This window comes from Penicillium chermesinum, assembly GCF_028974085.1.
Source record: "Penicillium chermesinum strain IBT 19713 chromosome Unknown utg000005l:1.0-4115287.0:1.0-4118363.0, whole genome shotgun sequence".
NCBI lineage: Eukaryota > Fungi > Ascomycota > Eurotiomycetes > Eurotiales > Aspergillaceae > Penicillium > Penicillium chermesinum.
This window is the reverse complement of record NW_026695315.1, coordinates 2,557,446-2,583,590: the sequence shown is the minus strand read 5'-3', so window position 1 is coordinate 2,583,590 and position 26,145 is coordinate 2,557,446. Positions and strand designations below refer to the sequence as shown.

The 26,145-nt window shown below is 50.8% G+C and overlaps 10 protein-coding genes across 10 annotated transcripts; 6 read left to right on the top strand and 4 right to left on the bottom strand.

Annotated features, from left to right (window-relative positions):
• Positions 1 to 1,054: 1,054 nt before the first annotated feature.
• Positions 1,055 to 3,677, bottom strand: N7468_007135 (uncharacterized protein; the record flags this gene model as incomplete). Its single annotated transcript, XM_058476431.1, has 8 exons — positions 1,055 to 1,441; positions 1,545 to 1,699; positions 1,784 to 1,801; positions 1,852 to 2,022; positions 2,096 to 2,793; positions 2,847 to 3,002; positions 3,059 to 3,467; positions 3,527 to 3,677. 8 exons carry the CDS (start codon positions 3,675 to 3,677, stop codon positions 1,055 to 1,057), a joined length of 2,145 nt encoding a protein of 714 aa, XP_058329321.1.
• A 1,610-nt stretch (positions 3,678 to 5,287) lies between these two features.
• Positions 5,288 to 6,751, top strand: N7468_007134 (uncharacterized protein; the record flags this gene model as incomplete). The annotated part of the gene is made up of 1 exon (XM_058476430.1): positions 5,288 to 6,751. The coding sequence occupies one exon, from the start codon at positions 5,288 to 5,290 to the stop codon at positions 6,749 to 6,751; it is 1,464 nt and encodes a 487-aa protein (XP_058329320.1).
• Positions 6,752 to 7,509: 758 nt separating this feature from the next.
• On the top strand, positions 7,510 to 8,585 carry N7468_007133 (SMP-30/gluconolactonase/LRE family protein; the record flags this gene model as incomplete). The annotated part of the gene is made up of 2 exons (XM_058476429.1): positions 7,510 to 8,231; positions 8,285 to 8,585. 2 exons carry the CDS (start codon positions 7,510 to 7,512, stop codon positions 8,583 to 8,585), a joined length of 1,023 nt encoding a protein of 340 aa, XP_058329319.1.
• Positions 8,586 to 10,986: 2,401 nt separating this feature from the next.
• Positions 10,987 to 12,129, top strand: N7468_007132 (arabinan endo-1-5-alpha-L-arabinosidase C; the record flags this gene model as incomplete). Its single annotated transcript, XM_058476428.1, has 4 exons — positions 10,987 to 11,244; positions 11,303 to 11,773; positions 11,829 to 11,914; positions 11,970 to 12,129. 4 exons carry the CDS (start codon positions 10,987 to 10,989, stop codon positions 12,127 to 12,129), a joined length of 975 nt encoding a protein of 324 aa, XP_058329318.1.
• A 371-nt stretch (positions 12,130 to 12,500) lies between these two features.
• Positions 12,501 to 14,241, bottom strand: N7468_007131 (putative nucleoside transporter; the record flags this gene model as incomplete). The annotated part of the gene is made up of 3 exons (XM_058476427.1): positions 12,501 to 12,994; positions 13,051 to 13,735; positions 13,807 to 14,241. Coding segments are annotated over 3 exons (1,614 nt in total), but the record flags the coding sequence as incomplete, so codon positions are not given.
• A 2,437-nt stretch (positions 14,242 to 16,678) lies between these two features.
• N7468_007130 (fungal specific transcription factor domain-containing protein) lies at positions 16,679 to 18,676 on the top strand (the record flags this gene model as incomplete). The annotated part of the gene is made up of 5 exons (XM_058476426.1): positions 16,679 to 17,233; positions 17,289 to 17,342; positions 17,393 to 17,517; positions 17,575 to 17,773; positions 17,828 to 18,676. The coding sequence occupies 5 exons, from the start codon at positions 16,679 to 16,681 to the stop codon at positions 18,674 to 18,676; spliced, it is 1,782 nt and encodes a 593-aa protein (XP_058329316.1).
• Positions 18,677 to 19,398: 722 nt separating this feature from the next.
• On the top strand, positions 19,399 to 20,750 carry N7468_007129 (aspartate aminotransferase family protein; the record flags this gene model as incomplete). Its single annotated transcript, XM_058476425.1, has 2 exons — positions 19,399 to 19,586; positions 19,640 to 20,750. The coding sequence occupies 2 exons, from the start codon at positions 19,399 to 19,401 to the stop codon at positions 20,748 to 20,750; spliced, it is 1,299 nt and encodes a 432-aa protein (XP_058329315.1).
• A 289-nt stretch (positions 20,751 to 21,039) lies between these two features.
• On the bottom strand, positions 21,040 to 22,209 carry N7468_007128 (D-mandelate dehydrogenase-like dehydrogenase; the record flags this gene model as incomplete). The annotated part of the gene is made up of 3 exons (XM_058476424.1): positions 21,040 to 21,196; positions 21,254 to 22,065; positions 22,120 to 22,209. The coding sequence occupies 3 exons, from the start codon at positions 22,207 to 22,209 to the stop codon at positions 21,040 to 21,042; spliced, it is 1,059 nt and encodes a 352-aa protein (XP_058329314.1).
• A 337-nt stretch (positions 22,210 to 22,546) lies between these two features.
• N7468_007127 (L-fuculose-phosphate aldolase) lies at positions 22,547 to 23,482 on the top strand (the record flags this gene model as incomplete). Its single annotated transcript, XM_058476423.1, has 3 exons — positions 22,547 to 22,778; positions 22,828 to 23,187; positions 23,220 to 23,482. 3 exons carry the CDS (start codon positions 22,547 to 22,549, stop codon positions 23,480 to 23,482), a joined length of 855 nt encoding a protein of 284 aa, XP_058329313.1.
• Positions 23,483 to 23,975: 493 nt separating this feature from the next.
• Positions 23,976 to 25,282, bottom strand: N7468_007126 (alpha-hydroxy acid oxidase; the record flags this gene model as incomplete). Its single annotated transcript, XM_058476422.1, has 6 exons — positions 23,976 to 24,056; positions 24,109 to 24,362; positions 24,415 to 24,642; positions 24,703 to 25,046; positions 25,106 to 25,139; positions 25,198 to 25,282. The coding sequence occupies 6 exons, from the start codon at positions 25,280 to 25,282 to the stop codon at positions 23,976 to 23,978; spliced, it is 1,026 nt and encodes a 341-aa protein (XP_058329312.1).
• Positions 25,283 to 26,145: the final 863 nt, after the last annotated feature.

Genomic DNA, 26,145 nt, shown 5'->3' with positions numbered 1-26,145 from the left:
TCCCTCAGGGGTGTGTAGCTTTCGAGGAGTCGAGGACTATGGGCGGGTTAACAGGGTAGAAGTTGGGAAAAGAAGAAAAAATCCATTGGCAATTCCCCATCGCTATATAGGATTATAGATTTTAAGATTTTTTAAAAAAATAAAAATAAAAATAACCAGGCCGGAAAAGGAGTTCACGGGGGTTGATAGTACTTTTATTAGGGAGTCCATCAGGGCCAACGAGAGCCACTCGATGCGCCGAAGTGGGCTGCCCTGCACTTCACCCCGGCAGGAAGTCACTGCTTGAATACGTTGAGCTAGTCAAAGGACAAGCAAACGGATTAAGCTTAGTTAGGGCGTGGTCGCTGAGAGAGTTCATCTACATCGAACAAGGAGCTTTAACGCTGTGCGCTGTGTCCACCGTATAATTTATCGCCCCACGCAGTCGTATCTCGTAGAGATCGGGCAAACTAGCCCTCTTTGCCGCACCTCACGTACCCGCTTCTTTTCTTCCCTCTGAGCCACACACTCTCCTTCTGAGACTGGCTCAACCAATCGCCATCCTCCTCTGCGAAAAACTTGTTTCCATATGAAACCGGAATTCGTGACTTGTTCGTTCGAGTCGCGTTTCGTGTCTGCTGCATGTTGCCCCGGCTCCGCTTTGTCCAAGCGTCCCGAACTTTATATATACGGAGTACGGAGTTGCCCTCGTGGCCCAGGGACCCCACGAGACTCTTAAAGGCCAAAAAGCTTGGACCTATCCTACTAGGCCTCCTTCTAATGCCTTCTGCTCTGTTCCGTCTTCAATTCTGGCCGATAAATGTATGTCATCCTTCGTCCCACCGCAAACTCGAGAACTCGGTCCACGTTGATGGGTCCGACAGGGGCGGGCCCCAAGGTTATGTACGAGGTACGGCTGTCGATCACTTTAAGTGGTAAAGCCCCATTCGACTTCGTGGGGGGAAATTTGACGTCGGCATTGCTATGGAGCATAGATCCATCCCGCTCGGCACCTGACAGGTTCCTCGAATAGACTTACAATATCCCGTCTAACCAACTCTATAACTTCCCTCTTCTATTTTAATCCCTTAGCCGCATCCTGTCTCTTTTGGCGCTGCTCCAGAGCCTCCACCCGCTCGTCGATTTTCTTAAATGACCAGCTCTCGAACCCGGGCGGATACAAGAACGGCCGCAGGTCAAACCTGTGATCGTCTGGACTGTAGCTCTCCGCGTGATAAGCAGGCGTGGCAACTGTCTGCTTATGACGATTGATTTGGTAGAAGTGGAAGAACAGTTTCACTTTGTGGGCGATCTCTCGGGGGCTGAGTTTGCCGACGCCACCCCATTCTTCCAGCAAGCGAAGGAACATGCCGTACGGCCCCAGATGGTCCACTTTGCGTAGCGTGCCGAACCGGGACAGTTCTTGGTAACTCATTTGCATGTCAACTTCGTCGCTTTGGACCTGCAGGTTTACCCAGAGTCAGCTCACGCCCGAACGAAGGAGGGAGGGAACCCAGATCAGGGTTTCAGGGCTGGTATGCCCGGAGGGCTGAAATTGATCTTACATAGTCAGCCGTGATTGGCTCCAGCTCCGCCGTGGGGGTCGCATCCAGGAACTCCCCCAAAATAGGCATTTCAAATTCGGTCGATGCCCAGCCAATGAAGCGCTTGAGGTCGACTTTGCTTATCGATCCAATGGGGTTGATATCGGCTGAAGAACCTATTCAAGACGTCAGCTCGTATTGCCAGCGATGCGGTGCAGCGAATGATCGCTTTAGAACAGGTACTCATGCTGGTAACGTACAGTCGTACTTCGTCAAGTCTGCTCGAGACATTAGTTTGATGGGCCGACATAGGTGGGAACATACTTACATCCTCGTAGGCATTCATCGACGTTGGAACTTCCCAGGACTAACAGGGACCCGCCCCCAGGGCGCTTTCTAACCTCGCACAGCTCCTGGGCAAAGTAATACGCAATGACCATTCGTGACCTCGCCTGAATGTTTTGTAGAGCAAGGTTTGACGTTTGCGAACCTCCGTGCACTAGTTTTCCCCAAGGGCTGTTAGGCTCCAATAGTAATTCCCGGATGTGGGTGAGAGAAGAGTAGAACATTACCTTTGAACTTTGGCTGGAATCCCGTAGCCTGCGTCAAAATATTTGTCGTCGAGTTGAAAACATCGTCAATGTTCACATCCGTGTGGTAGGATCCAATACGGTCGGATAAATTTTTGGCACGGTCGCGGGTCTCCTTGCTGCTCTGCTTCTCCATTCCCATATAGCAAGTGTAGAATATCTGGTTGCACAGTTCCTCCGGCGTTTCAGGAATCTCCGACGTGTACGCAGCAATGCGCTTGACATCTTTGATCACCTGTTCGTTTCCCTCTTTAATGGCACTGATGACAAGTCGACACATAGAGTAGACAATCGTTGCAGTGGCGCAGCTATCGATACCACCAGAGAGAGGTACGAAAAATCCGGCCGCTTTGGAGCGGCGCAAATAGTCCCAGAGCCAGCACGCTGGGCCCAAAGCAATTTCTTCTTCTGGAAGATGGTATCGCGCTGGGCGTGGAGCCGTAGGCGATTGAGGTGTATCCAAGTCGAGGTTATCCTGAGAAAGAGAATAGTCTACCTCGATGCGCTGATACTCCGGGACTGCGACTGCCTGGAGACCACGGGACGGCGCGAACCTGTGGGCCCTGACTTTTTCGAGGTCGACAGTCGCAACCACCACCTCGACTTCATTCAATGAGAATTGGCTGGACTGCCCAACAATGTCTCCATTGACAAAGATCATAGCACATCCATCGTAGTAGCTAAAGAGACTTTAGTATAATGCGTTCCATTTGGAGTCCTGGCCTGTACATACAGCCTATCACCATCGCATCCAAGTTGGTTGGAATAAAGGTAGACACCCCCATTCTTGCGAGTCGCTTCTTGGATAAGAGCGATACGCTCATCCAGCTTCCGTAAAGAATGATGGCTTCCACTGCTGTTGGTGAAAATCTCCACGCCGTTGAGGCCCCTAGAAGTGGCCAAATCAGTTGATATGATCATAGAGAGGACATGGGGCCCACAAACATGTTGATGTGAGGACTATTGGGAGTGAATAACTCCTCACAAGTCTCGGCAGCGAGGCAAGTATCGATTGTAGACAAAACCACATCGCCAATTGGAACCTGGCGACAACCCTGATGCCGCTGGATCCGGGGTGGCAGATAGTACTGCTCGACATGTCTGGGTCTGTTCCATGGCGTAAAGAATCGCATTTCGCGGAAGTTCCCGTCGTTGGCCAGATACAGCTTGGGCCGGAGACAAAGGATCTTGCCATTGAGGATGATCGCACGTGCATTGTACCGGCAGTTTCGGTGCAAAAGTGGCAGGCCAACATCGATCATGATGCCATGCAGGGATGCATCAGTCAAAATAGAGTAGAGTGAGTCCCAGGAATTCTCATACACTTCATTCTCGAGGAAGTGATCCAGACAGCCTGATGTCATAGGTCAATATGAAATCGTGTTCAACATGGAAATTGACCAATTCCCTTACCATAGCCTGGGATTTCCAGCTCAGGACCGACTCGAAGCGTTGCGCCTGCCGCCTTGGCTTTGACGATACTCTCCTTGATGCGTCTGAGGTTGCCCTCAAAGTCCAGACTCCACTGGTTGAGGGCACAGGTAGCCAAAGTAACCAGGGCCATGATGTGGATCCAGGAGATGGGAGCCACTCAAAACTTTAGAATCAAGCAAGGTACAGTGCTGCAGGAGATGCAAGTCACGTCCCACAGGTTCGTTTCCGATAATCCTCCAATGGGTGGGGTGGTCGCCGTAACAGGGCGGTGTGTGAGGGGAAGAGCCGCTTGATCCATGGAAGGCTCCAGTTAACAGGTACCTTCCAGAAAATGATAAGCTCGGCATTGAGGCACCAAACTCTATGGTATCGCTATTCAGGCCAAGTTTTTAGACTGGCTTTCGAACTGAGGTTGATTCACTACGTACTTTGTCGTCGAGCAGTTGCCTGACGAAGTATAGCGCGCGGGGTATCTGCCAGTGCCGGTGCTCCCGGAGGGTCTGCTTCAACCTGTCAAATATGACTACCTCGAGCCTCAAGATGCAAGTTCCCATCAAGTGGGCAACAATCGCGTCCAAAGTCATTCAACGGCGAAGCCTCGAGAATATCTGATCTGAACGAAGTTGCGTTGCACTAGCAAATGCCAAGCTTCTCGATTCTACTTTTAGCTCAAATTGGTGGTGCGTAGCCTTTTCTGGGGCCGTGGTCGCCCAGTTCGCAATGTAGACCAATAGTGTTCGCCCTGCTTGGCCCCCATCGGTTTTGCACGGTAAATCAATGACTGTGTCAATGTTCGTACGAAAGAAGAGCATATTGGAACAAGTATAATGGCCTTGATCGTTTCATGTTTTCTGAATATAGAAACACCTGGACTCTAAGGTAGCTCGTTTCATCAGATTAATGCACCCATGCTATCGATAGCCTGGATAAGATAGTTGGCGTCGGATGTAGATCCAGATCGTTTTCAAGGAACACCGTAGAACGTTCAATGGAGATATGCATAACATCCATCTGAGGCGAATACCATCTACTCAGCAAGAATCGTCGTACAGCAGCTTAAAGAGCTGCGGCGCGGATGGTCCATGTGAAGTTTGTATGTGCTTGTTCTCCCCAGCCCTCCAGGGCTAATCTCGAGACTAAGATGAGGCGAATAAATGTACTTCCACAAGCGTTATACTTCACAAGTGCAGACTAAGGGCCGATCTCGACCCCAAAGCCCTCCGCACGCTTTTTTTAGCTCTCTGTAGCAGTTGGATGCGCCCCCGGTGGATTTGAGATCGGTCGCACGTGAGCTTTCGCCCCCATGATTTCCCATTGGGATCATCAAGTGGTTTATTTATAATCCTTGGACCTCTCATGAGGGGTCCCAGAAGGTCTTCATCGCCATGGCTCCACAGGAGAATTCCGTGGTGTCGAAACATTCACGCGCCAGTAAACCGAAAGTCCGCACTGGCTGCTTCACATGCAAGTGAGTCAAGGCCTCCCGCCCTTGCGCAACCTAATCTCCTTCAAATTCTAAATCAAGCTCAAACAGAGCACGCCGGGTAAAATGCGACGAAGCGAAACCAGCCTGTGTTCGGTACAGTCCCCCTTTTGCTCGGCCGCGGAGCAGTCCGAGACCCCGGGGAGCCCTATTTGGCTAATTCACCTTCCAGGTGTACAAGTACTGGCCGCCAATGCGAGGGCTACTCGCAGCCAAAGGCGTCGAAGGTGGTGCCACGAACCCTTGCTCCAGCTCCGATGGTTGATTCGGCCATTCAACGACGCGCCCTCGAATTCTTCTTCCACAAAACCGCGCCCCACCTGGCCGGCTACTTCGAAAGCCAATTCTTCCAGAACACCGTCCTACAACTCACTCTTACTGAACCTGCCATTCGGCAAGCTAGTGCGGCCATTGGGGTTCTCCATGAACAAACCGCGCTGGGTGCCCTGGAATCCTTCAAGCTCGGCCTTCTCCCTATCACCCCTATTCAGATGTACAATCGATCTATCCGAACCATCCTAGAAAAAGGCAAAACTGACAACTCCTACCCGCTCATTGCGACAACCAACCTTTTATTTATTGCCTTCGAGTATTTCCAGGGCAACGTGGACGCTGCCGCCAATCACATCCAAAGCGGCATCAAAATTCTACAAGCATGGCGCACAAGTAACGGCGGTCCACCGAAAGAACCCTGGGGCAAGAATTATCAAACATCCCAAGAGCAATTCATGGAGGTCAAAATTGCTCTTCTTCTCAGCACATTTAATACGAATGCAGTAGGCTATCGCCAGGGGCATCACACTGATGTCTTTCTAAATCCGATCAGCGAAACCGGCGAACTCATGTTTGCCGACTCGTTCGACAATGTGATGGAAGCCCGAGTCGCCTTAATTGACATGATCTCCTGCGCCAATTCACATTTCTACCGATTTAACAACTTCCGCTCTCAGGGGCCGCTGGATGACCCTCACTCGGCGGCGGTTTTCGAGAACCTTATAAAGAACCTTGACCGATGGCAGATGCAATTAGACGATTTGATCGTCCGGCGCAAGGCCTCGTGGATGAAGCGGGACCGAGAGTCCGCCGACGCCATCCGTATTATCAGGATCAGTATGAGCTTCGGTGTGAGGTCTTTCTTGGCAGAGAACGAATGCGCCTGGGATGCATTGAAGCCAGAATATGAAGAAGCGATTATCCTGGCCGAGCGCCTTCTTGCCGATCGCGACCGCTACACGCCGGAGGAAAACCGGCGAACGCTGAGTTTAGACTGCGGCATCATCTTCTCCTTCCATGCGCTGGCGTGGAAGTGTCGCTGGCCCTATCTTCGCCGCCGGGCGCTGGACGCTTTCCGACGGATTCCGAAGCGAGAGTGGCTGTTGGATATGGGACACTACCACCGAATCTTTTCACGTATAATGGAGCTGGAAGAAGACCATTTAAACCTTCCGCCTGGGGCGGTTCCCAGAGAGGATTGGTTGCCCCCAGAGCACGTTCGCATTCACGACTTCAAGGTTGTCTCGGTCCCGGGGCCTCCTGGGTGGCCTCCTGGATATGAGGTGACTTTCTGGAGTAAACCCCAGGGCCTGCATAAGCCGTGGCTCTCCCTGACGGAGAACATGCAACTCGGCTTTCCTTCCGGGTCAGGGACTGTCCCTTATAACATGATAAGTCGCAAGCCTTGGACGATGCCGGAACTGGTGACGTACTCCGTGCGACAATAATCTTTGATCCTGATATATAAACATCTTGACTTTACTCATTTAGCGATTACCATATATCTGAACCTCTCTGAATATATTACCATTGGCCTTGAATTATCATGGCGGACAATCTAGAGACCGTAGTTCTTATAATTGTATCTGAAGTCTGATGTCGGGCTTAAGAATGACCTCAAGGACCGCGGCATTGACCCGAGGTAGGACGGGACCTTCAACTTCCGGACGCCGTTTCACCAGTCAAGTTCGAAGCTTCGGTCCCAAGAATGTCGCATCGATGTAAAATCAGTTCTTTGCTCTACTATGTGCTTTCTTTGCGGATACCGGCCAGATAACAGTGGCCCACCTAATTGCATGTTTCACTTCCCGACTAGCGAGGCTACTTCCCCCTTTTCAGCTCACAATTGCCGTCCAGAATCATAAGCACGGTAATTTCAGGTCACATACGTATTAAAATAGAGGTAGTCGCCTGAGTCTCACGCAGGAAATCCGCGTGTGTAAAGCCTAAATATTCTGGCAAAATCTCGGGAATATCTCCCGGGTGGATCTTGGATCTGCGCTGATCGAGCCAATTTCGGCCCGCTACCAGAGCTACCTATCCAAAACGAGCCTTTCATCTTAGGGTTTGGCTTGCTAGGTCCCGAGGGAGTGGGTTCATAACATGGCTGTTGAGCCTTCAAGATCAGAATTTAAACTTTCGCTTATGTTGAGTAGTATTGGATCCCCTGAGCAGTGCTTTCCTCGTAGATTGCAATCGCAACACTATGTCTTCAGTCATATCGTCCATGGCTCTCCCAGCCCATACCCCTATCCCGTCAGGGTTCAGCGTATACGACAAAGCGTTCTACAACATCCTCGGCTCCGCCCCGACGCTGGAAGTGATTGCCCAGAACAGCAGCTTCCCGTTCGCCCACGAGGCAAGCGTCTACATCCCTGAGAAAGACGAGCTGTTCCTGTCTAGCAACATTTTCACGGACCCCGTGACCAATGAATCCACCATCAAGATCTCCAAGGTCAACGTCGGTGCCAACCCCGTTACCTCCGAGATTATCGACACCAATGTGAGCATGGCGAACGGAGGAACCAACTACAAGGGCGGCGTCCTATGGACCGCCCAAGGGACCCTCAACGAGACCGGCGGCGTGGTTCTGATGTCTTCAAGCCCTCCGTACGGAACACATTTATTTGTCGGAGACTACCTCGGCCGCCCCTTCAACTCGTTGAACGATATTGTCGTCGCTAAGGATGGCGCGTTCTGGTTCACCGACCCCATTTACGGCTGGCGCCAGGGTATCCGTCCCAAGCCCCAGCTGCGGCAGCAAGTCTATCGGTATGACCCGAGTACTCAGGGCATTCGAGTTGTGGCGGATGGATTCAGTCGGCCTAATGGGATCTCGTTCTCCCCTGACGAGAAGACTGTTTATATTACCGATACCGGGGAGACGAACGGCGACGGATCAAAGGATGCGCTCGAACCCGCCACGATGTAAGCTCAACCTGCGCCATTGGGAGATGCGAAGATCTGTCTAACGGTTGCAGTTACGCTTTTGATGTTTCCATTATTCATGGCCAGCCTTTCCTGACCAACCGCCGACTTTTCGCTGTGCCAGGCAATGGTATTCCTGATGGCATCAAGGTCGACCAGTATGGGAATGTCTACGCTGGCTGCAAAGACGGTGTGAACGTCTGGTCTGCCGGGGGTGTTCTGCTCGGTAAGGTTCTTGTCAAGGGTGGAACTTCCAACTTCTCGTTTGGCAAGAACGGATCTATGTTCATTCTCAACGAGAACAGGCTCTACCGGGCGCAGCTGAACCCGCAGTACCACGGGACTCTGGTTTAATCGCCGGACGAGGGATGACTCCGAATCGAGGGCAGTCCATGGTGAGAACGCTGGTAATGAGACCTCTTGGGTTCTGTGTATACATTCTGAGATACGTCATTTCACGAATTAAAATATGATCAGACGCTAAACCCGTGCGGAGAAATACATATCACGCGCTGAGAGACGATGTGAATAACCGCACGGCTCATTTCCTGACGCCGGTCACATCACCCCTCCTGCGCCGAATGACAACGAGCTGCATTGTGGCGGCGCCAAGCTTTGATATGATGCCTCCACACGCCTCTTCCGCCGTAGAACAGCCGCCTCGAGGGGTTCGGCCAGAAGAAACGTGTGGGAAGCCTTACAACATGGCGCCGTGCGATTACAGAAGGAGCCCTGTCAGCACCGCACGAGGTACAAACATTCGGGCCCGGCGATCAGTCCATTTTCCACTCTGGCTTCAAGGCTGTCCCGGCTGGTAGTGAGCCTCGCCGGCGATTCCGTTGGGCATCTGTGGTATCGCGCAACCTCTTATTTCTGTCCCGATTCGAAACGAGCCGACTATAAGCGGTCGGTTTCTTTTCGCGTCATACTCAAGATCACTTGAGTCTCTTGAGCCAGTAATGCGATCCCTGAGGGAGTCCAAGCACATTGCTACGATTGGCTATTACCCCAAGGGTTTTGACAAATCTTAACAACTTTATTACCATCAAAGATGGGGTTCAAGAGTAGCGCGTACCATGTGGCCATGTTTGATGTCATAGCGTGTGTGAAAGACGGGCTGTGATGATCTTGACCCGGCTCTGGCTGGCTGCCGAACCGGCCATCGAGTCACGAGGGACCGTCAATCTGTGCCAAATGAGTACAGCCGATGCTCGATGACGCCCAGGAGCAGAGCCAAGATGGCGGGGCTGATGCCCGGGGAGACCATCATTCACATCTAGCGGGTGATCGAGCGGGTTTAGTCCGAGCTATGGGTTGGGAGTCGGTGTGTTTGAGCTTTTGGCTGCAGCCAAAGGGTGCGACTTGGACTTCCTGCCCAATCAGGACCGTGCAAACCCGAAATGTGTTCTTTTGCTTTTGTGATTCTCGGCAGCTCTGACCTCCGTTCCTCGCCGTTTGGGACTTATTTTCCTTGGGACCAAGCCTGAGAAAAAGGGGAAAGGTCTCACATCCTTGTTGTACAGGCCTTGATCCTATGGTCCCTACCCGAACCCTTTCCCCTGTCCAAAGCATGGAGCCGTTTCGGACACTCCCTCGTTTTGTTTTTGTTTCTCCTTAGGGTTGAGTAATTCCTACCCTGCTGTCTGACCGTATACTCTGTAGTCTATAGACGCATGGTTTCCCTTCTATCCTCCCCTCTTTAGGACTAGTCCGCAGATGATCTGGGGGAGGACCCCGTCCTTGGCAGATCCGGGCTTTGTTCAGCTGCAAAACCCATGAGCCTCCAAGACAGGCCCTATTGGCGAGAGCCAACGCGGGGTTCCACATGGAGGGGGCCGAGGCCCGATCGACTCCCGAGACTAAACTAGTGAGCGCCATCGGTCGGCAACATTGACATACAAGAAAATGGCCTGATGGTTGGTCCCGGGGACTTTGCAATGCACCTTCCCCATTTCCAGGGCGAAGAATCGCGAGTGCGATGCTAACTATTTCTTGGAAAAAGGAAAAAAGGAAACAAAAATAGTGGAGACCAATAGTTCATAGAAGGGCCCGACGATCCCCTTGCCTGGCCAAAGAAGACCTAATTTCGCAGGGGGACTGTGGGTCAATGCGCCTGCATCCAAGATCGCGAAGTATGCACGCTTCATCCCTGTCGTGCACCTAATCACCATTACCCGAAGCTGAGATTTGAAAAAAGAAGAAAAAAAGTCAAAGATGCAAGCTACGGTGGAGACTGCCCTGTGGGGATGATAAGCCAGGATGTTGAGTCCAGGCTTACCGAGAGATACGAGACATCACAAAAGGGATACACGGCGCATCCTTGGTGCCTGTTATGGCTTCCTGGTTGCTCCCAAGCGGGTCTGTTTTCGAATTACCTAGACGGTCCAAGGTCCACCCGACTCCAATTATATTCTCTTGTCGGCCTGGATGATCCGTTTCCTCCTTATCCCTATTGTGGCGCCGAGCCACGTCGGGGCCGTCGACTACTGCCATGTGCCTTACATTCATAGGACGACTATGCATGGAAAGTGATGCTGTGATTGGCTTGCTCTTGGTCCTAAGACTGCCCTCCCATGAATACGGAATGCGCTTTAGAAAGTAAATGTCTTTCTGCATGGCCTTTAGTCCGTCCGCGGAGCTTAGATCTGATTTTACATAAATTGAGCCCCCTCTCGCTGCTCTGCTTTATTCGGAACTACACTCGCGGATTTCAGGCCTTCGATACTTCGCCTCTTAGTACAGTACAGTCGCCATAATGTTTGCTCTTCTATTCTTATTTATCGCAGTGGTTGCTGCGTACCCTGCCCGTGGCCCTTGTACTGGTGACTGCTGGACTAAGGATCCCGCTGTGATCCAGCGCAGTTCGGATGGTACTTATTTCCGCTTTGGTACCGGTACTGGCGTGGTTACTATGACCTCGCCTAGCCTCAAGGGCCCATGGAAGGATGTTGGCGCTGCTTTGCCCAGCGGTTCCAAGATTAACGTTGAAGGTGTCGATAGTCATGATATCTGGGTAGGTATACGAATTAGGCCAAACAAGGACTGGTCCAAAACTAACGAGCTCGAACCAGGCCCCTGATGTGCACAAGGAGGGTGACACGTACTACATGTACTATGTTCTCTCTAAGCTTGGCACGCAGACTTCCCAGATTGGCGTGGCTACCTCGACCACGCTTGAGCCCGGTTCCTGGACTGACCATGGCGAGATTGGCCTGCCCGCCAACAGCGCCTACAACCGTATCGACCCTAACTGGATCGAGATCGGCGGCAAGCAGTACCTCCAGTTTGGCTCTTACTGGCAGGACATCTACCAGGTTGAGCTTGCGAATGCTCTCCAGGTCGGCTCCGCTGCCCCATACCAGCTCTCTTGGAACGCCTCCCTCAACCACCGCCAGGAAGGTTCTTTCATGTACAAGAACGGCGACTACTACTATCTGTTCTTCAGCGCTGGTCTGGCTGGCTCCTACACTGCCAACTCCCCGCCCGCCGGTGAGGAGTACAGCGTCCGTGTATGCCGATCTGCCACTGGAACCGGACACTTCGTAAGTGCTACCTGTCCATGTCGTTCATTCATCATCAATACTCATCTTCTCGCAGGTAGATAAGGCGGGAAATGATTGCAAGCAGTCCGGTGGGACCATGGTCTTGGCTAGCCACGACCAGGTCTATGGCCCTGGTGGAGAGTAAGTCTGATAAAGCGTCGATCTATTCAAGCACCAATTCTGACCAATCGAATAGAGGCGTGATCAATGACAAGGACCTGGGCCCTGTTCTCGTCTACCACTACTATCCTCTGTCTCTCAAGCAGAGCGGCGGCTCCAAAGGCAACGACGGGTACCAGTTCGGCTGGAACGAACTCGACTTCGCGAGTGGCTGGCCCGTCGTCAAAGCCACCTGATCGGCACAAAGGCGGACCATCTCTGCTGTTGTTCTATAAATAATCTCGGTGACTTATTTTTGACCAGCTACCGGCACCTCTTTTCTCTTCTTTCTGTCAATGGTTGGGTTACCATACTTCTTTGAGTAATGCGCTCGTTTATTCGATACCCATGTCGAGGGCCGACGGCCACTTGGCAAACCGCGTGCTTGTGTCAGAGAGATAACGCTGATAATAATGGTTCGGGAATATTTTTTCCCCGGACTTATGCACATTCTATCTTTAATAGCTACATGTGAAATAGAGGACGTCAATAGAACAGTCGTTACCATCATTTTTAATTCGCCCATTCTGTATATATCGTGCATATGCTCCTTGTAGAGCGTAGGTGGCTAGCGACCCACGTATCGTAATTCCAGTGTCCGCAGCGGGAGATACGAGATGGAGGTGAAGACCAAGGCCAGCTCGTTGGCAATATCTCCTCCGTCGGCTCCAATCATCTTGGCAAGGGGTCCGACATAGTATGTTTCTGCCATGCCAACAATCCACCCCGCTGCCCCACACAGGAATGCCATGAGCCCAGCATATCCTACTGGCATTCTAGAAGGGGTATTCCAAGCATCGAGGTCGTAGTTGGCCAGATTTCCTTTGCGGAAATAATAATGCTCAATGAAGAGAATCACAAAGAACGAGGTGTTCCAGTATCCCAGCAAGGAGAGGAAATTCTGCAGCACGTCCAGCAGATGATCCCGGCCAGCGATACCAATGGCCAGAATGCCAGCAAAGACCAAAAAGGACCAAAAGACCCGAGGGACCTTGGCAAAGGGGGGAGCGAACATTTGTGCCGAGAGCCCGCCAGAATACATTGCGATACAGTTCATGCCGACTAATTCATTGGTTAGTCCGACTTCCCGAGTATGCCTTGGCCTCGATGTTACTTACTCCCAGACAGCACCAGAAGTACTAGCAGAAACTTGGCGAAACCGCTAGGGTGCACAATGACCCGCAAAACCTCTCCAATGCTAACATTGTAGGCATCATTCCACTCCGGCTTGTCGTGGAGAGCGGACGCGACACAAGCACCAAGCAACATGCCGATGCAAGTCGGAATCGAGATACCGAGCGATGTATACAAGAATATCTTGACCTTCGAGGTATTGACCGGGTACTGCACATAGAAGTCCGATACGATGGAGCTCCAGGAGACACTTGATCCGTAGATCACGGAGATCAAGCTCAGAACGTTTCCTGACTTGGTCAGGCCTGTTACGGCGTTTGGCGGGGGGCCGAGATCAGCGAAGTGGGCAGCTTCGCCGTACATGATCATGGAGATGATGAAAAACAGCATCCATGCGTACTTCTCATACAGGAGAACCGCGCGCAAGCCGATAAAGCTAAACACCAGGCTGACGCAGGCGATAACGATAACACCCACGGCAATTGACAAATGACCCCCCGAGACTGCGTTGAGCGACAGCCCACCCGTGATACAGCTGACAGACGCCCAGCCCAGTTGCTCGATGACGTTCAGAAGCGCAATTATCGAGGAAGGATAGTAGCCGAACGAGTATCTTGAAATGGCGACCTGGCGCAAGCCAGTTCCGGGACCCATCGTGGCGCACCAACCCTGATCGGAGCCAATCACATCAGTATAGTCCCTGCAGCATCTATATTCCTCAGATGAGAACTCATACGTACCGTTGCCGCAGACCCTAGCAGGGTAGCAAAGATCGTGATCGCAATCGTTTCTCCGAGCGTCAATCCAAACTCAGTGCCAAGGAACCCAGTACTGAAGCAACTGATGTTCATTGTCGCGGACGCCCACATGAAGGCCATGACCACAGGGCTCGGTGACTTGCGATTTTCGGGGTGCACGCGCTCGAGACTATTAGACTCTATGCCCAATTTCCGATCCAGCAGCCCCTCATAGTAGCGGATGGTCCCGAAAGAAGCCGCTGGGCTTCTCTGGGTCCGAGCTGACTGGAGTGATATCCAGCTCGGATTGAATTTTAGCCTCTGGGTCTTTTTCGAAGTCCGCCATTTTGGAGCGCGGTATTTGGGGGTGGGAGTCTCGCAGGGGAGAGAAAGGCCGCAACAGTCACCTCCCGCACGCGACCTCGAAAACCCATTGGGGCTACTCGCGGGTTTAAGTGGCGTCTCAGCAGTCGGGCAAATTCCTGAGGTGGGTTTGCCCCTTATCTAGCGTATGGGTGGGTCTTATCGTGGGAATTGCCTGAGGGTTTTCCTACAGTTTTATGGGTCGCGAAGCTTGTATTTGGCTTCCATGTTATGCATTGAGGTCGAGACCCCCGCGCAATCCCCGTCCAGAAATGTTATTATGGCACGAATCCAGCCGTCTTCGATATCTTCAACATCTTCGACGGTTATTGCAACATCCCTTCCCTGCCCCGGTTCCCCAGACCAAGTAGGTTTCCACCGCCGAAATTTCTTCCTTATCAAGTGGGGGTCGGCTACGTCCGAGCACGCCTGGTTCGATCCCGCTCTTTGCTCTGTGATTGGAGCCACCCCAGTGTAACCCTCCTTAACCCTGCTCAGGCAAAATGGGAGTCTGCCTTGTTTAGCTGAGTTGCTCTGGCCCGACTGCCAATTGGCGTCGGGCACTTTCTGCCAAGACTTGATAGTGAATCCAGTGCCGACGGACTTCGACCATACGCCGGACGATGGGGCTCAAGGTATTTTGTCTGCGAACCGTCCCGGTCGCACGGCCGAAGAAGCACCGCATCTTCTATGTTTTGCCACGGTACGTATCTTCGGATTGGGGGTCCCGATAATAGATCAAGATCGATCTCGTGTTGCTCTTGAACTACCAATTGGAGGCCTTGATATATCATGATCGAGTGCGCGGGTCAGGTTCATGTTTTCTTCCGCAGACCCTCCCACCGGCGTTGCCAGCGATGTATTGAATCCTGTGGCCTTCTAACTTGTTGATGTTGTAGTTGTTGCCAGTGTCTAATGGGTAGAGTTGTCTAGGATGTATCACGGTCATTCCATTTTTACAATCAAAGCAGACCCTTAAGTGCGCCCATCTCGCGAACCCATTGCGGTTGCCTGTAGAAAATATATCACTGCCAGAAGTACCTAAAACATGACACTATCCCACATAACTGAACTTCACTAGCCGAGCCTATACCTGACTTGTACTAATGCTCCGTAGAGAAATTCGACGCTCATTGTGTACTAGTATGATGAAGAGTCATTTCGAGGTCGCTTTCAAGTTGAACACCGGCTGAGACCCACGTCTCCCACAGTGGGAGTACGCAGCACTAGGCTAGTAAGAGCGACTGGCTGTTGATAAGTAGCAAAATGGCAAATTTAGACATGCTTGCAAGGGTGGCCGAGTTGGTCTAAGGCGCCGGATTCAAGATATTGTCTTCCCCGAAATGGGTCTCCCGGTCTCGAAAGAGGCGCGAGTTCGAATCTCGTCCCTTGCAAACTTTTTTAACTTTTCCAACAGATCTTGAATTTTTTTCTCCACTTTATCTTACAACTAAAACTCTGATCGTATCACTCACGTCTCCACTATTGCATCTGCAAGGGTGGCCGAGTTGGTCTAAGGCGCCGGATTCAAGATATCATCTTCCCCGAAATGGGTCTCCCGGTCTCGCAAGAGGCGCGAGTTCGAATCTCGTCCCTTGCACGCATTTTTTCCCTTCTTTGAATTGTGATTACTTTTTTCTTTCCAATCTTGTGAGAAAGGCTCTTTTTTGGTTGTGCTCTTTTTTGGTTATGCTCTTTATTACCGGTTGGTACTATGCGAATGCCAGGGACTAGGTTGCCAACTTCCAAGTCATGCTTTCCGATAAGAATGCACCTTACCGAGTCCTATATCGCTTGCCAATTGGGTTTGAGGAACATCAGAGCTCTTCTCGGAACCACGGATGGTACTGCGTACACGACTTGCTGGATCTGCACTGGAGCACCGGGAAGATGAGCGATTCTGTTTCGAACTATAAGCGAAGTAAGGGCCGCCTCTATCTCCAGAATGATCGGACCATCTTGATGCCGCGAAAATGATCGGGAGGAGCCGATCAGTTAGCCCCAAGCTTTAGCGTTGATTGGTTATCGCGACAGCGATAATGATTCTACTCACGGGAACAGGGCCTATCTATCCCCCCGCAAGATCGGGCTTTTGCATTTGGCCTCTGACCTCGCCCTGCAAGACAAGAGTAGAGGGAATTTCCAGAATGTCGCAGTTGTCCAATTCGCCGTACAGTCGAGTTCTGGCAAGAAGAGGCCGGGTTTCTCATGCCTGCGTGCCCTGTCAGCAACGCAAGCAGAAGGTTGGTAAACATCTCGGCTCAGCAGTATCGCATCTCACGCCGTCCCTAGTGCGACGGAGCTACTCCTACATGTAGGAATTGCTTCAGAAACAAAAGAAGTCAGTTCTTTCTATGCGCCGACATTATGTGCACAAAGTAACAGAAGGGACGAAGTAGCATGTATAATTCAAGATCCGTCAACAAAGCGGAGTTATCCTCGTGGCTACATAGAGTCGTTAGAAAGCCATGTTGCTCTTCTCGAAGGCACAATTCGAAGGCTGCGTCCTGAGATGAATATTGACGACATTGCAGCTCCAGAGCCGTTGGCTACAGTTTCGGGCCACATCAACACAACACCTCAAGGCCCACAAGGCACCGTCCGTGGGGTAAACAGTACTGAACCCGAGATCATCAGACACACCGAGCCAGCGACTTCTGCGAATTCAACCGACCAAGGTGCAGATGTCCTAGCCGACAGCCCCGGAAGCCTGCACTTGCTCTGGTCGCGTGCTGCGGGAGGTGAGCCTCATTACTTTGGTGCCTCTTCGGCCCTTTCGTTTACCAAGGTCTTTTCGGCGACCTTGCGCGCCGTAGGGGTCCATGGCCCCGGATTAACGATGTCTGGGACTTCCCTCGTCTCACCAGATCTGAGATCTCGGGTCGAACCTTACTCATTACCGGACCAGGAATCGATGAGCCTATTGACAGCTGCATACTTCGAACAAGTCCATCCTCAATTCCCTTTTTTACATCACCCAACTTATATGCAATGGGAAGCAGAGGTAATGGATGCTCGCCGGAGAGGGATAGCGCCGGACCCCGCGCACCTATTCTTTGTCTTCGCCGTGAGTTGTCTCAATTTGCCACAGACGAACGTTCAATCGGAACTGATATGTGCAGATTGGAGCCGTTGGTGCCTTGACAGTTCCTCGAGCTGATACGAAGCTTCCAGAGGTGACAAAATACTCGGAGGATTCGAAGATGCGCTCACTGACTGTCATTAGGGGCTGTATTCCTCTGCAGAGCGGCTCTTTGAGCATGTCATCAACTTGAACTCATTAAAATCAATCCAAGCTATACTATGTTGTGCCATGTACTCAATCAGATCTCCCGTCGGGGTATCGACATGGTGAGCCAAAATGGTATATTGCGCTTTAGCCGAGGGTTCGTAACAGTCGCTCTCTAGGATTCTTTCTGGTCTGGCACTCCGGCAATGCGTTGAGATGGGACTCCATAGGCGGAATTTATGGTCCAGAACCGATTCAAACCCTCTCAAGACACAAATGAGACGGAGGATTTTCTGGTGTTGCTATAACTTGGACCGAGCAATGGCCATAACGCTTGGGCGCCCGGTTGGAATCAATGATGTTGATGTCGATGTGGAGGTAAAGTCCCATTGCAAAGCAATGTTCATCTAAGTTTGCTAAAAATAATACTAGTATCCATTAGATATCGACGATGATTGTCTGACCGAGCACGGGATCAATGGCACCCCTCGCACTTCCGTAGATGTCCCCGCGACGACCGTTTCAAGTGCAATCCACACAATCCGGATCCGCCAAATTTGGGGCCGCATGCAAGCCTTGCTGTACCCCCAAATTGGGGTGGGGGCCACTCCAATGATGAGTGTGATGCTGGAGGAAAGCTTCCGAAGTGAACTCAAGAAATGGCTAGAAGAGGCCCCAAACCAGCTGAACACCAATGAAAGGCACAACAATACGTTTGGGTCCGAGGAATGGTTTGAATTGATGTACCAGCACTCTATTTTGATTCTCCACCGACACAAGCTGGTGGCTATCCGATCATCGGTAGGCGAGACAGAAGAAGCCGCTGCAGTTTACATTGAATGTGGACTAGCCGCGGAGAGAATCTGTCAACTGTATAAAAAGCTCTATACTGACCATAGACTAAACGACACCTGGGGGGCTTTACATGTTCTCTTTCTAGGAGGCATTACTTTTCTGTACTGTCTTTGGATGAGCCCCAAAGCCCGCGCCACATTCAGGCTGGACAGAATTTCTTCCACATGTTCCTCCTGCATGATGTTATTTGCCGTTATGGCTGAGCGCTGGAAGGCCGCTGAGCCCTATCGCGAGTGCTTTGACGTACTGTCAAGCTCTACGCAAGCCATGATGGTCGATTCTCTTACTACCATGGGCCCGCCGTCTCCTAGCATGCCTCTACTGCTTACTTCGCCTCAAGGTCAGCTCCCAGACTTTCTATCTTCCATCGCGGAGATTGGCATGTGCTCTTCGGTTGAAGCTCTACTTTCCGGTATGATTGAATAGACATTCGTTGAAGAACTCCTGTGGAATGCAATTCCTATAAGCCTATTCGATATCCAAATACAGCCGACACACTCAATGTCAATGCCTGTTCCTCTATACAACTTTGTTGCAGCCGTTGTACAAGAGGAGCACATCTTTGACGTCTGTCACGTAGTCCCTGGCTGCAGCACTACTTTCAAATTGTTGAGAGCTTGGGTCTGTATACTGGATCTGTCAGGTCCTACCCGCGTATCATTGTTTTTGATGAGCATTCTGTGTGTGCAGCGATAGCCTACTTAGCGAGAGTGTTTGGCCTAGTGTTTATTCCCAGGGAGTCTGAGGGGAAGTCGAGCCTATTGTAGACGGTAGCTGGAGAAAGAGAGGGATGGGGTCCCGGTGTCATGGAGAACTGAACAATCTGGCGAGTCACGGTCGGGGGACGAATCGCGGAGTCGAATTAGATTATCTGGCTTGATCTGCGCCTTTGAGATATGTTTCATGTACTTGTCCACTAGTGTATAGAAACGATGGCTGGCACGGCTTTTCCCAACGAACGGCTCGAACCGATTCGATCGGAACTCATCCGATCAGGCTAATTCTGGGGTTCGACGCGGTCAACATTGGTACCTTCACCACATCGCGGTCCACATCCAATATTATTGTGACCCCCCCACCTTCTATCATCGAGAGTTATATATAGAAAGAGCCAAAATAGTTCTGTGCTTCTCTAGGCCTATTACGCGATGGAATCTGCACTCGAAGCCTCGGCGGCCGAATTCGCCCTGCGCCACCCTGAATCCCAGCGACTGCATCGTGAGTCGCTGAACAGCATGCCAGGCGGGAATACCCGAACCTTGCTGCATACTTCGCCTTTCCCTATATTTATGAAAAAGGGCCAGGGCTGTGAGCTGTGGGACGAAGATGGCAACAAGTACATCGTTTCACAGTGCCCGTGAGAAAGCAAGCGATCTGACCCCGCTCTAGGTACTTCGACTTCGTCGGCGAAATGTCCGCTGGGCTCTTCGGGCACTCAAATCCTACAATCCAAGCTGCATTAGAATCGACTATTCGGAATATTGGATTGAGCCTTGGGGCAACCAATGTCCACGAACACCGCTATGCGTCGTTGCTGTGTGAGCGATTTGGTCTTGAGCGCATCCGCTTCACGAATTCCGGAACAGAAGCCAATCTGCACTGCCTTGCCGTTGCCCGGCGATTTACCGGCCGTCGAAAGGTTATGGTCTTCCGTGGAGGCTATCATGGGAGTGTCCTCTCATTTGGGGACGGGGTGGCACCCAACAATGTCGACCAGGCGGAGTGGGTGCTGGTTCAATATAATGATCCAGCAGCTGTGAAAGCTGCCTTTGCGGAGCATAACGACCTCGCCGCTGTTATTTTTGAGGGAGTTCAGGGATCAGCTGGCTACATTCCTGCTTCGGACGAGTTTCTTCAGACAATTCGGTCAGAGAGTGCGAGTGCAGGCACGCTCATGATCATGGACGAGGTGATGACTTCTCGCTTGGCACTAGGAGGAGCGAAAAGCGTTTTAGGAATCAACCCAGACCTCATGACGATGGGTAAGTACCTCGGAGGAGGCATGCCATTTGGAGCCTTTGGAGGCCGTGAAGAGATCATGAATGTCTATAGCCCATTGACACCAGGGGCACTGAACCATTCTGGGACCTTCCAAAATAATACACTGATGCTGACTGCGGGCTACACTGCTTTGCATGATGTCTACACCGCTGAAGCTGTGTCAAACCTCAACAAGTTAGGTGATGATTTACGAACAAGCTTGCAAGAACTATTTCAGGGCACCAAACACTGTGTCACCGGTCGAGGCTCTTTGATGTGCATTCATGCTACCACGAAGGCCTTCATTCCCGAGGAAATTACTTGCAAGGACGAAGTTACTGCGTTCGAATGCAATGATCTCAAAAGCTTATTCTGGATGGAGATGACCAATGCTGGGTTCTGGGTACAGAGCAGGGGATCGATTACATTGAATGTTGATCTGACCCCCGAAATAGTCACTGCTTTTGTCGAGGCTGTTGGAAAATATTGCCAGAAGCATAAGGACCTGATCAGCGTATGATACAGGCTCTCTCAAAGTGATTACTTCCGCGTGATTTTCTTGCGTTAGCATAGAGCTTTATCATTGGTTTCCATACATTATCGGCAATCAGTAAAGATGACCAGAGATATAATCACGAGTTGAACGAACCCCAATATGCACTCCGCGAGAGACACAACTGTGATTGATGCGGGATTTCCTTCCGTTCTGAAGGGATAATGCAAGAATCTCTAGTTAAAGCTTATTAACCGACATCTACTCGAAGTCCCATGTTCATATCTCCTATACTCAAGTCTCACCCCCGCTGGGTCTATTCTAGAGTGTTAACGGGGGATATGGGCTTTCCACGGGCAAAGAAGGCCAAGATGTTATCCATGCATTCATGGTACGCGTTCTTCCACGCCGCGTCTGTCCATGAGCCCATATGGGGCAGAACAACGCAGTTTTCAGCGGAACGGAACCAAGGACTATAAAGGTCTCATCAGTGGACAATAATTTTGTCATCGGACAGACCAGTGGCTCACTTGATATTGGGCTCATTATCAAAGACGTCAAGCCCAGCCCTAGTGATCTTGCCAGACCGAAGACCCTCAATCAAAGCCTTCTCATTGACAATGGGACCACGGCCGGTATTCACCAGGAAAACTCCATCTTTCATTTTTGCGATCTCTTCAACACCAATCAAGTCCCTTGTCGCATCGCTGAGAGGACAGTTCACGGAGATTACGTCGGAAGTAGCCAGCAGATCATCCAGCTTGGAACAGTAAGTTGCATCAAGGGCTGTTTCTTCCACGGCGGGGACTGGGGAGCGGTTGAAGTATTGGATTTTCAAACCAAAGGCTTTCGCTTTCCGTGCCACGTGCTTTTCGCTATTATGCTTTTTGTACTTCGCACGTTGGGTTTCAGCAATTCTCACCTTGCCTATTCTCCCCATACCAATGATACCGAGCGTCAGCCCGTTGGGGTCTCTCGGTGGAGCCGAGGCGTTCTTCCAACCTCCTTTGCGCACATTCATCTCCTCCCTAGTCGTATCCCTCAGGACCGCTAATATGAGGAAGATCGCAATGTCGGCCGTGGGCTCTGCTACCGCATGGAGTGTGTTAGTGACATACATCTTGTTGGCAGTGAACCAGTCGAGATCGAATTCACTGAATCCTGCATTGACACATGCCACAATTCTGCAATTCATTGCTAGAGGACCGAAGACCGGAGCATCGAAAGGAGAATATGCGCTGTTCCCCATCAGAAGAATAGCTGCATCAAAAGGTCCTGCCGTCTTGGCAGCTTCCGCAACGGCCCTGATTGCCCCATCACGATTGGAAGGTGGCTCAATCGCCTATAAATTGCATGACGATTAGTGTGAAACAATATTCAATCGGGATTTTCGTACATGAACATCAAATTTTGACTCGAAGTCGGCTAGGAATCCGGCATCCGCCCATTCGAGTTTACCAAATGTAAGGACCTTGGGCTTCGTCATGGTAGCAATTATCGCGATACCTGCAGGGCGTCTTTCCGAGATAATAAGGCCCAAATTCCTCCTCGCATGGATATATTCTGCCGATGGCCATTCATGTACTAAGCGAGGCCCGGGGAATGCTTATCAGCGGGGAAGATTGTACGGGGGAAATCCTCGAGCCCTGAGACCTCCAGGGCTGGCCGTTTGAGGCTTATCAAACCGATCGGCTTCTTCCGTACATCTGCATGTACAACTTGCTTGCATCTCGACCCCGCTCATAAAGACCCAGTAAGGTCAGCTCAAATTCATTCTGGGCCGTAGAAACGGAAATTCCCATCATCACCCAACCTGTCTCGCAATGTCACAAACAACCTCGCAGGTAGAAACAGTTCCAGCCACGCAGGAGACATCGCCAATCTTCACCAAAAACCATGCTATTCCAGTGTTTACAGACAAATATACCGAGCGAAAATGGGCAAAAGCGCACATGGCTGGAGCATTTCGCATGCTTGCGAAATTCGGTTGGAATGACGGCGCTGGTGGACATATTAGTCTCCGTGATCCAGTGCAGCCCGACTGCTTTTGGATAAGTAAGTAGATTGGATCCCCTGGGATCTTTCAGTACTAAGCCAGATTTAGATCCTTACTCCAAGCACTTTGGCAGCATAACCGTGAGCGACTTGATCCTTGTGACCGAGGAAGGGGTTGCTCTCACCCCCACAAAGTATAGGGTCAACAAAGCCGGGTTCATGATCCACTCTGCCTTGCACAAAGCGCGCCCAGATATTAATGCAGCTATTCATACCCACTCTCCGTATGGGAGGGCGTGGTCGGCATTCGGAAGACCTATCGAAATGCTGAACCAGGATTCTTGCTACTTTTACAACGACCTGGCAGTTTATGAACAGTTCGGGGCATTGTGCATGCTGCAGAGGAGGGCGAGAATATTGCAGCTTGTTTGGGTCCAACGAAGAAGAATATTATTCTCCAAAATCATGGGTAAGGAAAGCCAATTATCTTACAGTGACCAGCATCACTAATTGTTGGCAGGATCATGTCAACTGGCGCAACCATTGGGGAAGCCGTGGGGGTTTTCACTGCGTTGGAGCAGGCCTGTGAAGCACAGTTGCTTGTAGAGGCAGCGGCTGCTAATGGGATCCCCAAAAAGCTGATAGATGATGAGACTGCTCAATATACGAAGACGAACGGTGGAGGACCGGAGGTCCTGTATATGCAGTTTGTGCCAGAGTATGACATGATTCTGGAAGAGACGAACGGGAGCTTCCTGAAGTAAGGACAGCTGTGTGTAAAAGGAAATTGAGGACGGACTTCAAGTTGCAGCCACTGCAGAATCTAAATGAGCTGAAATAAGCTGAAAATGTTCTTTTTTCTGTTTTTCTTCTTCTATTTTTCTATTCTTTTATTTTTCGCTTCCTGGGCTCTTGAGGGGGCTTGCGACAAATGAAGTCTCGTCTCCTCTCAGCAGACTCCCTTCGTTATCTTTGATATCATATGGTGTTGATCTACTTGCAATAGTTTAGGGGGGCCTCAGTCAGAGAACAGAATAATTTTTTTTATAGACGTTGCTTTCACTTTGCATAGATTGGACGAATCGATGAACCCAGTCCGGTTCCCTCTTCAAACACTCAGAGCTTTGACAAAAGTCCATTAGCTCCGATAACAGAGAGATGGCTTCTTGATATCTCTTTCACAGAGGAACACCTAGACCTGTGTCAGCATATAGTTCTGTCTTACGGGGCAGCCGTTCGATATAGCTCAAGGAAACTCTACCCTGCAAGTGCCATTGTGCTCCTCAGCTCTTCTTCAAGTATCTGCACTGCACGCTCAACGCCTTTATGCCCATTATACTAGAAGATGGCCGGTAAGTTGATGTTATGCGTTTCGAGTGATCTTACTTACAGCCAATCCCCAGAGAGGAACGCGTCCCATGAAGCAAAAATCCGCGCCCAAGGCCAGAGCACGAAATATGTCAGTTCCGCGGCGGATTCCTCCATCTATCGCGATCTTGAGGCGGCCGCTTGCGATTGGTGCACATTCACCCAGAGCATCGATCGTTGCGGGGACTCCATCTAGTTGTCTTCCTCCATGGTTCGAAATGATTACCCCATTGAGCCCATATTGGATGGCTCGAAGGACATCTTCGGGTGAATATACTATGGCCGTGAGCAAAAAGTTCTCCATATCATCACGTTTAGTTCAGCTTACTTCCTTTCAGCCAGATCTCTAACTTCGTGTTTTCTTTTACCCAAGGAATACAACTTGCCCATGAGTTGCTCGCATCCCGGCCAGGGTGATGGTGTGAGCTGTTGGCCCCCGCGGGTAAATTGGCGAGCGATAGATGGTCGGGAAGCTTAAAATGATTCCTCTTCTCGCCCACGCGGTTTCCTAATACCGGTGCATCGACTGTGATAAAAAGTGCTTTATAGCCAGCTTCTGTATGTTCACAGGTTAGAATGTGCCACTGCGCACTCCCTACGAAAAAAAAGTCCTTACTCTCTGCTCGTTTTATCCAATTCAATGTCATGCTGCGATCCTTGAAAATACTCAGCTGAAATGCATACGGGTTGTTTGAATTCCCTCGCTCCGAGATAACATCTTCCAGCGACACAGTGGAATAAGTGGATAATCCCATTGGGATATTGAAAGCAGCAGCTGCCCGCGACGTTGCTTTTTCCCCGTCTGGGTGAGCTAAACAGTGCATTGCAGCAGGCGAGAATCCGAATGGCAATGACACCTTGGTGCCGCAAAAGACTGTCGAAGTATCGACGTTGGCGACATCTGTCAGAATGCGTGGTCGGATCTTGAACTTGTCAAAGGCAAGCGAATTATCGCGGACCCTGAAGCCACCCCTGATCAGCTTGATTTCTCGTCAGTCGATGCATTGTCTGGTCCTTACGTGATTAGATCGCCGGCGCCCTCATTGAAATACTCTGACTGTTGTCAGCTTCCATGGTGTGACTTCGACACTGCACCTCTCGAATGGTGTACCTCTGACTTGCTTGGGAAGCTTGGCTGACCCTGCCTCTTCAAGCTCCGCTATCGTGAACACATCTGGTAGATTGTCTTGAGCCATTGTGAGATTCAGCACGAGTTACACCACAGGCCCGAAGCTACAGGAGGCAAATAGGTTATCGATATGCTGAAGATGAAAAGGAGGGAACATAATAAATGCCAGGGTGTAATCAGCGAGCAACAACCTATAGCCCGTTATCGCGATATCTGCCAGACACGGAAAATGTGCTGCGAGGCATAGCGGGCTCGGGCCACGCCGCACGGCCGATCGGCTCTTCCCACTGCGATCGGGGAATTCGACGCAAAGCCAAACTATATCAGGATTTTCTTGGCCTTTCCGGATCATGTATCTTGTTTGAGCATTTGCTGCTTATATATGCCATCGAATCTCCTGGCTTCATGTTCTCATGGCTACTAGTATCTGTCTCACCTTGAAAATGCTACGCTACAGCTCGTCCACTGGCACTGATATGATGCTTTCCTCTGAGGCTGTTGCTCATCAATCCTCCATACCAATGAACCTTTGCTTGGCCTCAAGCTATGTTTTGCAAACGAAATTTGTCGTTTCCCGCAGATTGAACAAGCAGGAGTGGAAATTTCCGTACGACAATCCAGTGTGATACAATGGTTCACGGCTGGGAATGGATGGAGGCGCTGGTGCGAGCTCAGCCGCAAACCCGGCCGTATCTGTCTACTAGTAGTAGAATGTCCCTTTTAGTTGAGTTGGTAGCACGACTTGGGAGCTTAGTTGAGAATGTACAGAGAACTGGCTCTAATTCTAGCATCTGTCTTACCTATTTTCCTTAGATGGGAGATATATCTGTAGCGTTATATCCTATTTAGGGGATGTTTTTTGAGTAGATATAGGTGTTTGATTGTAGACCATGGTATGCATTTGAGTGTCCGGATGGCAGGGGGATCATA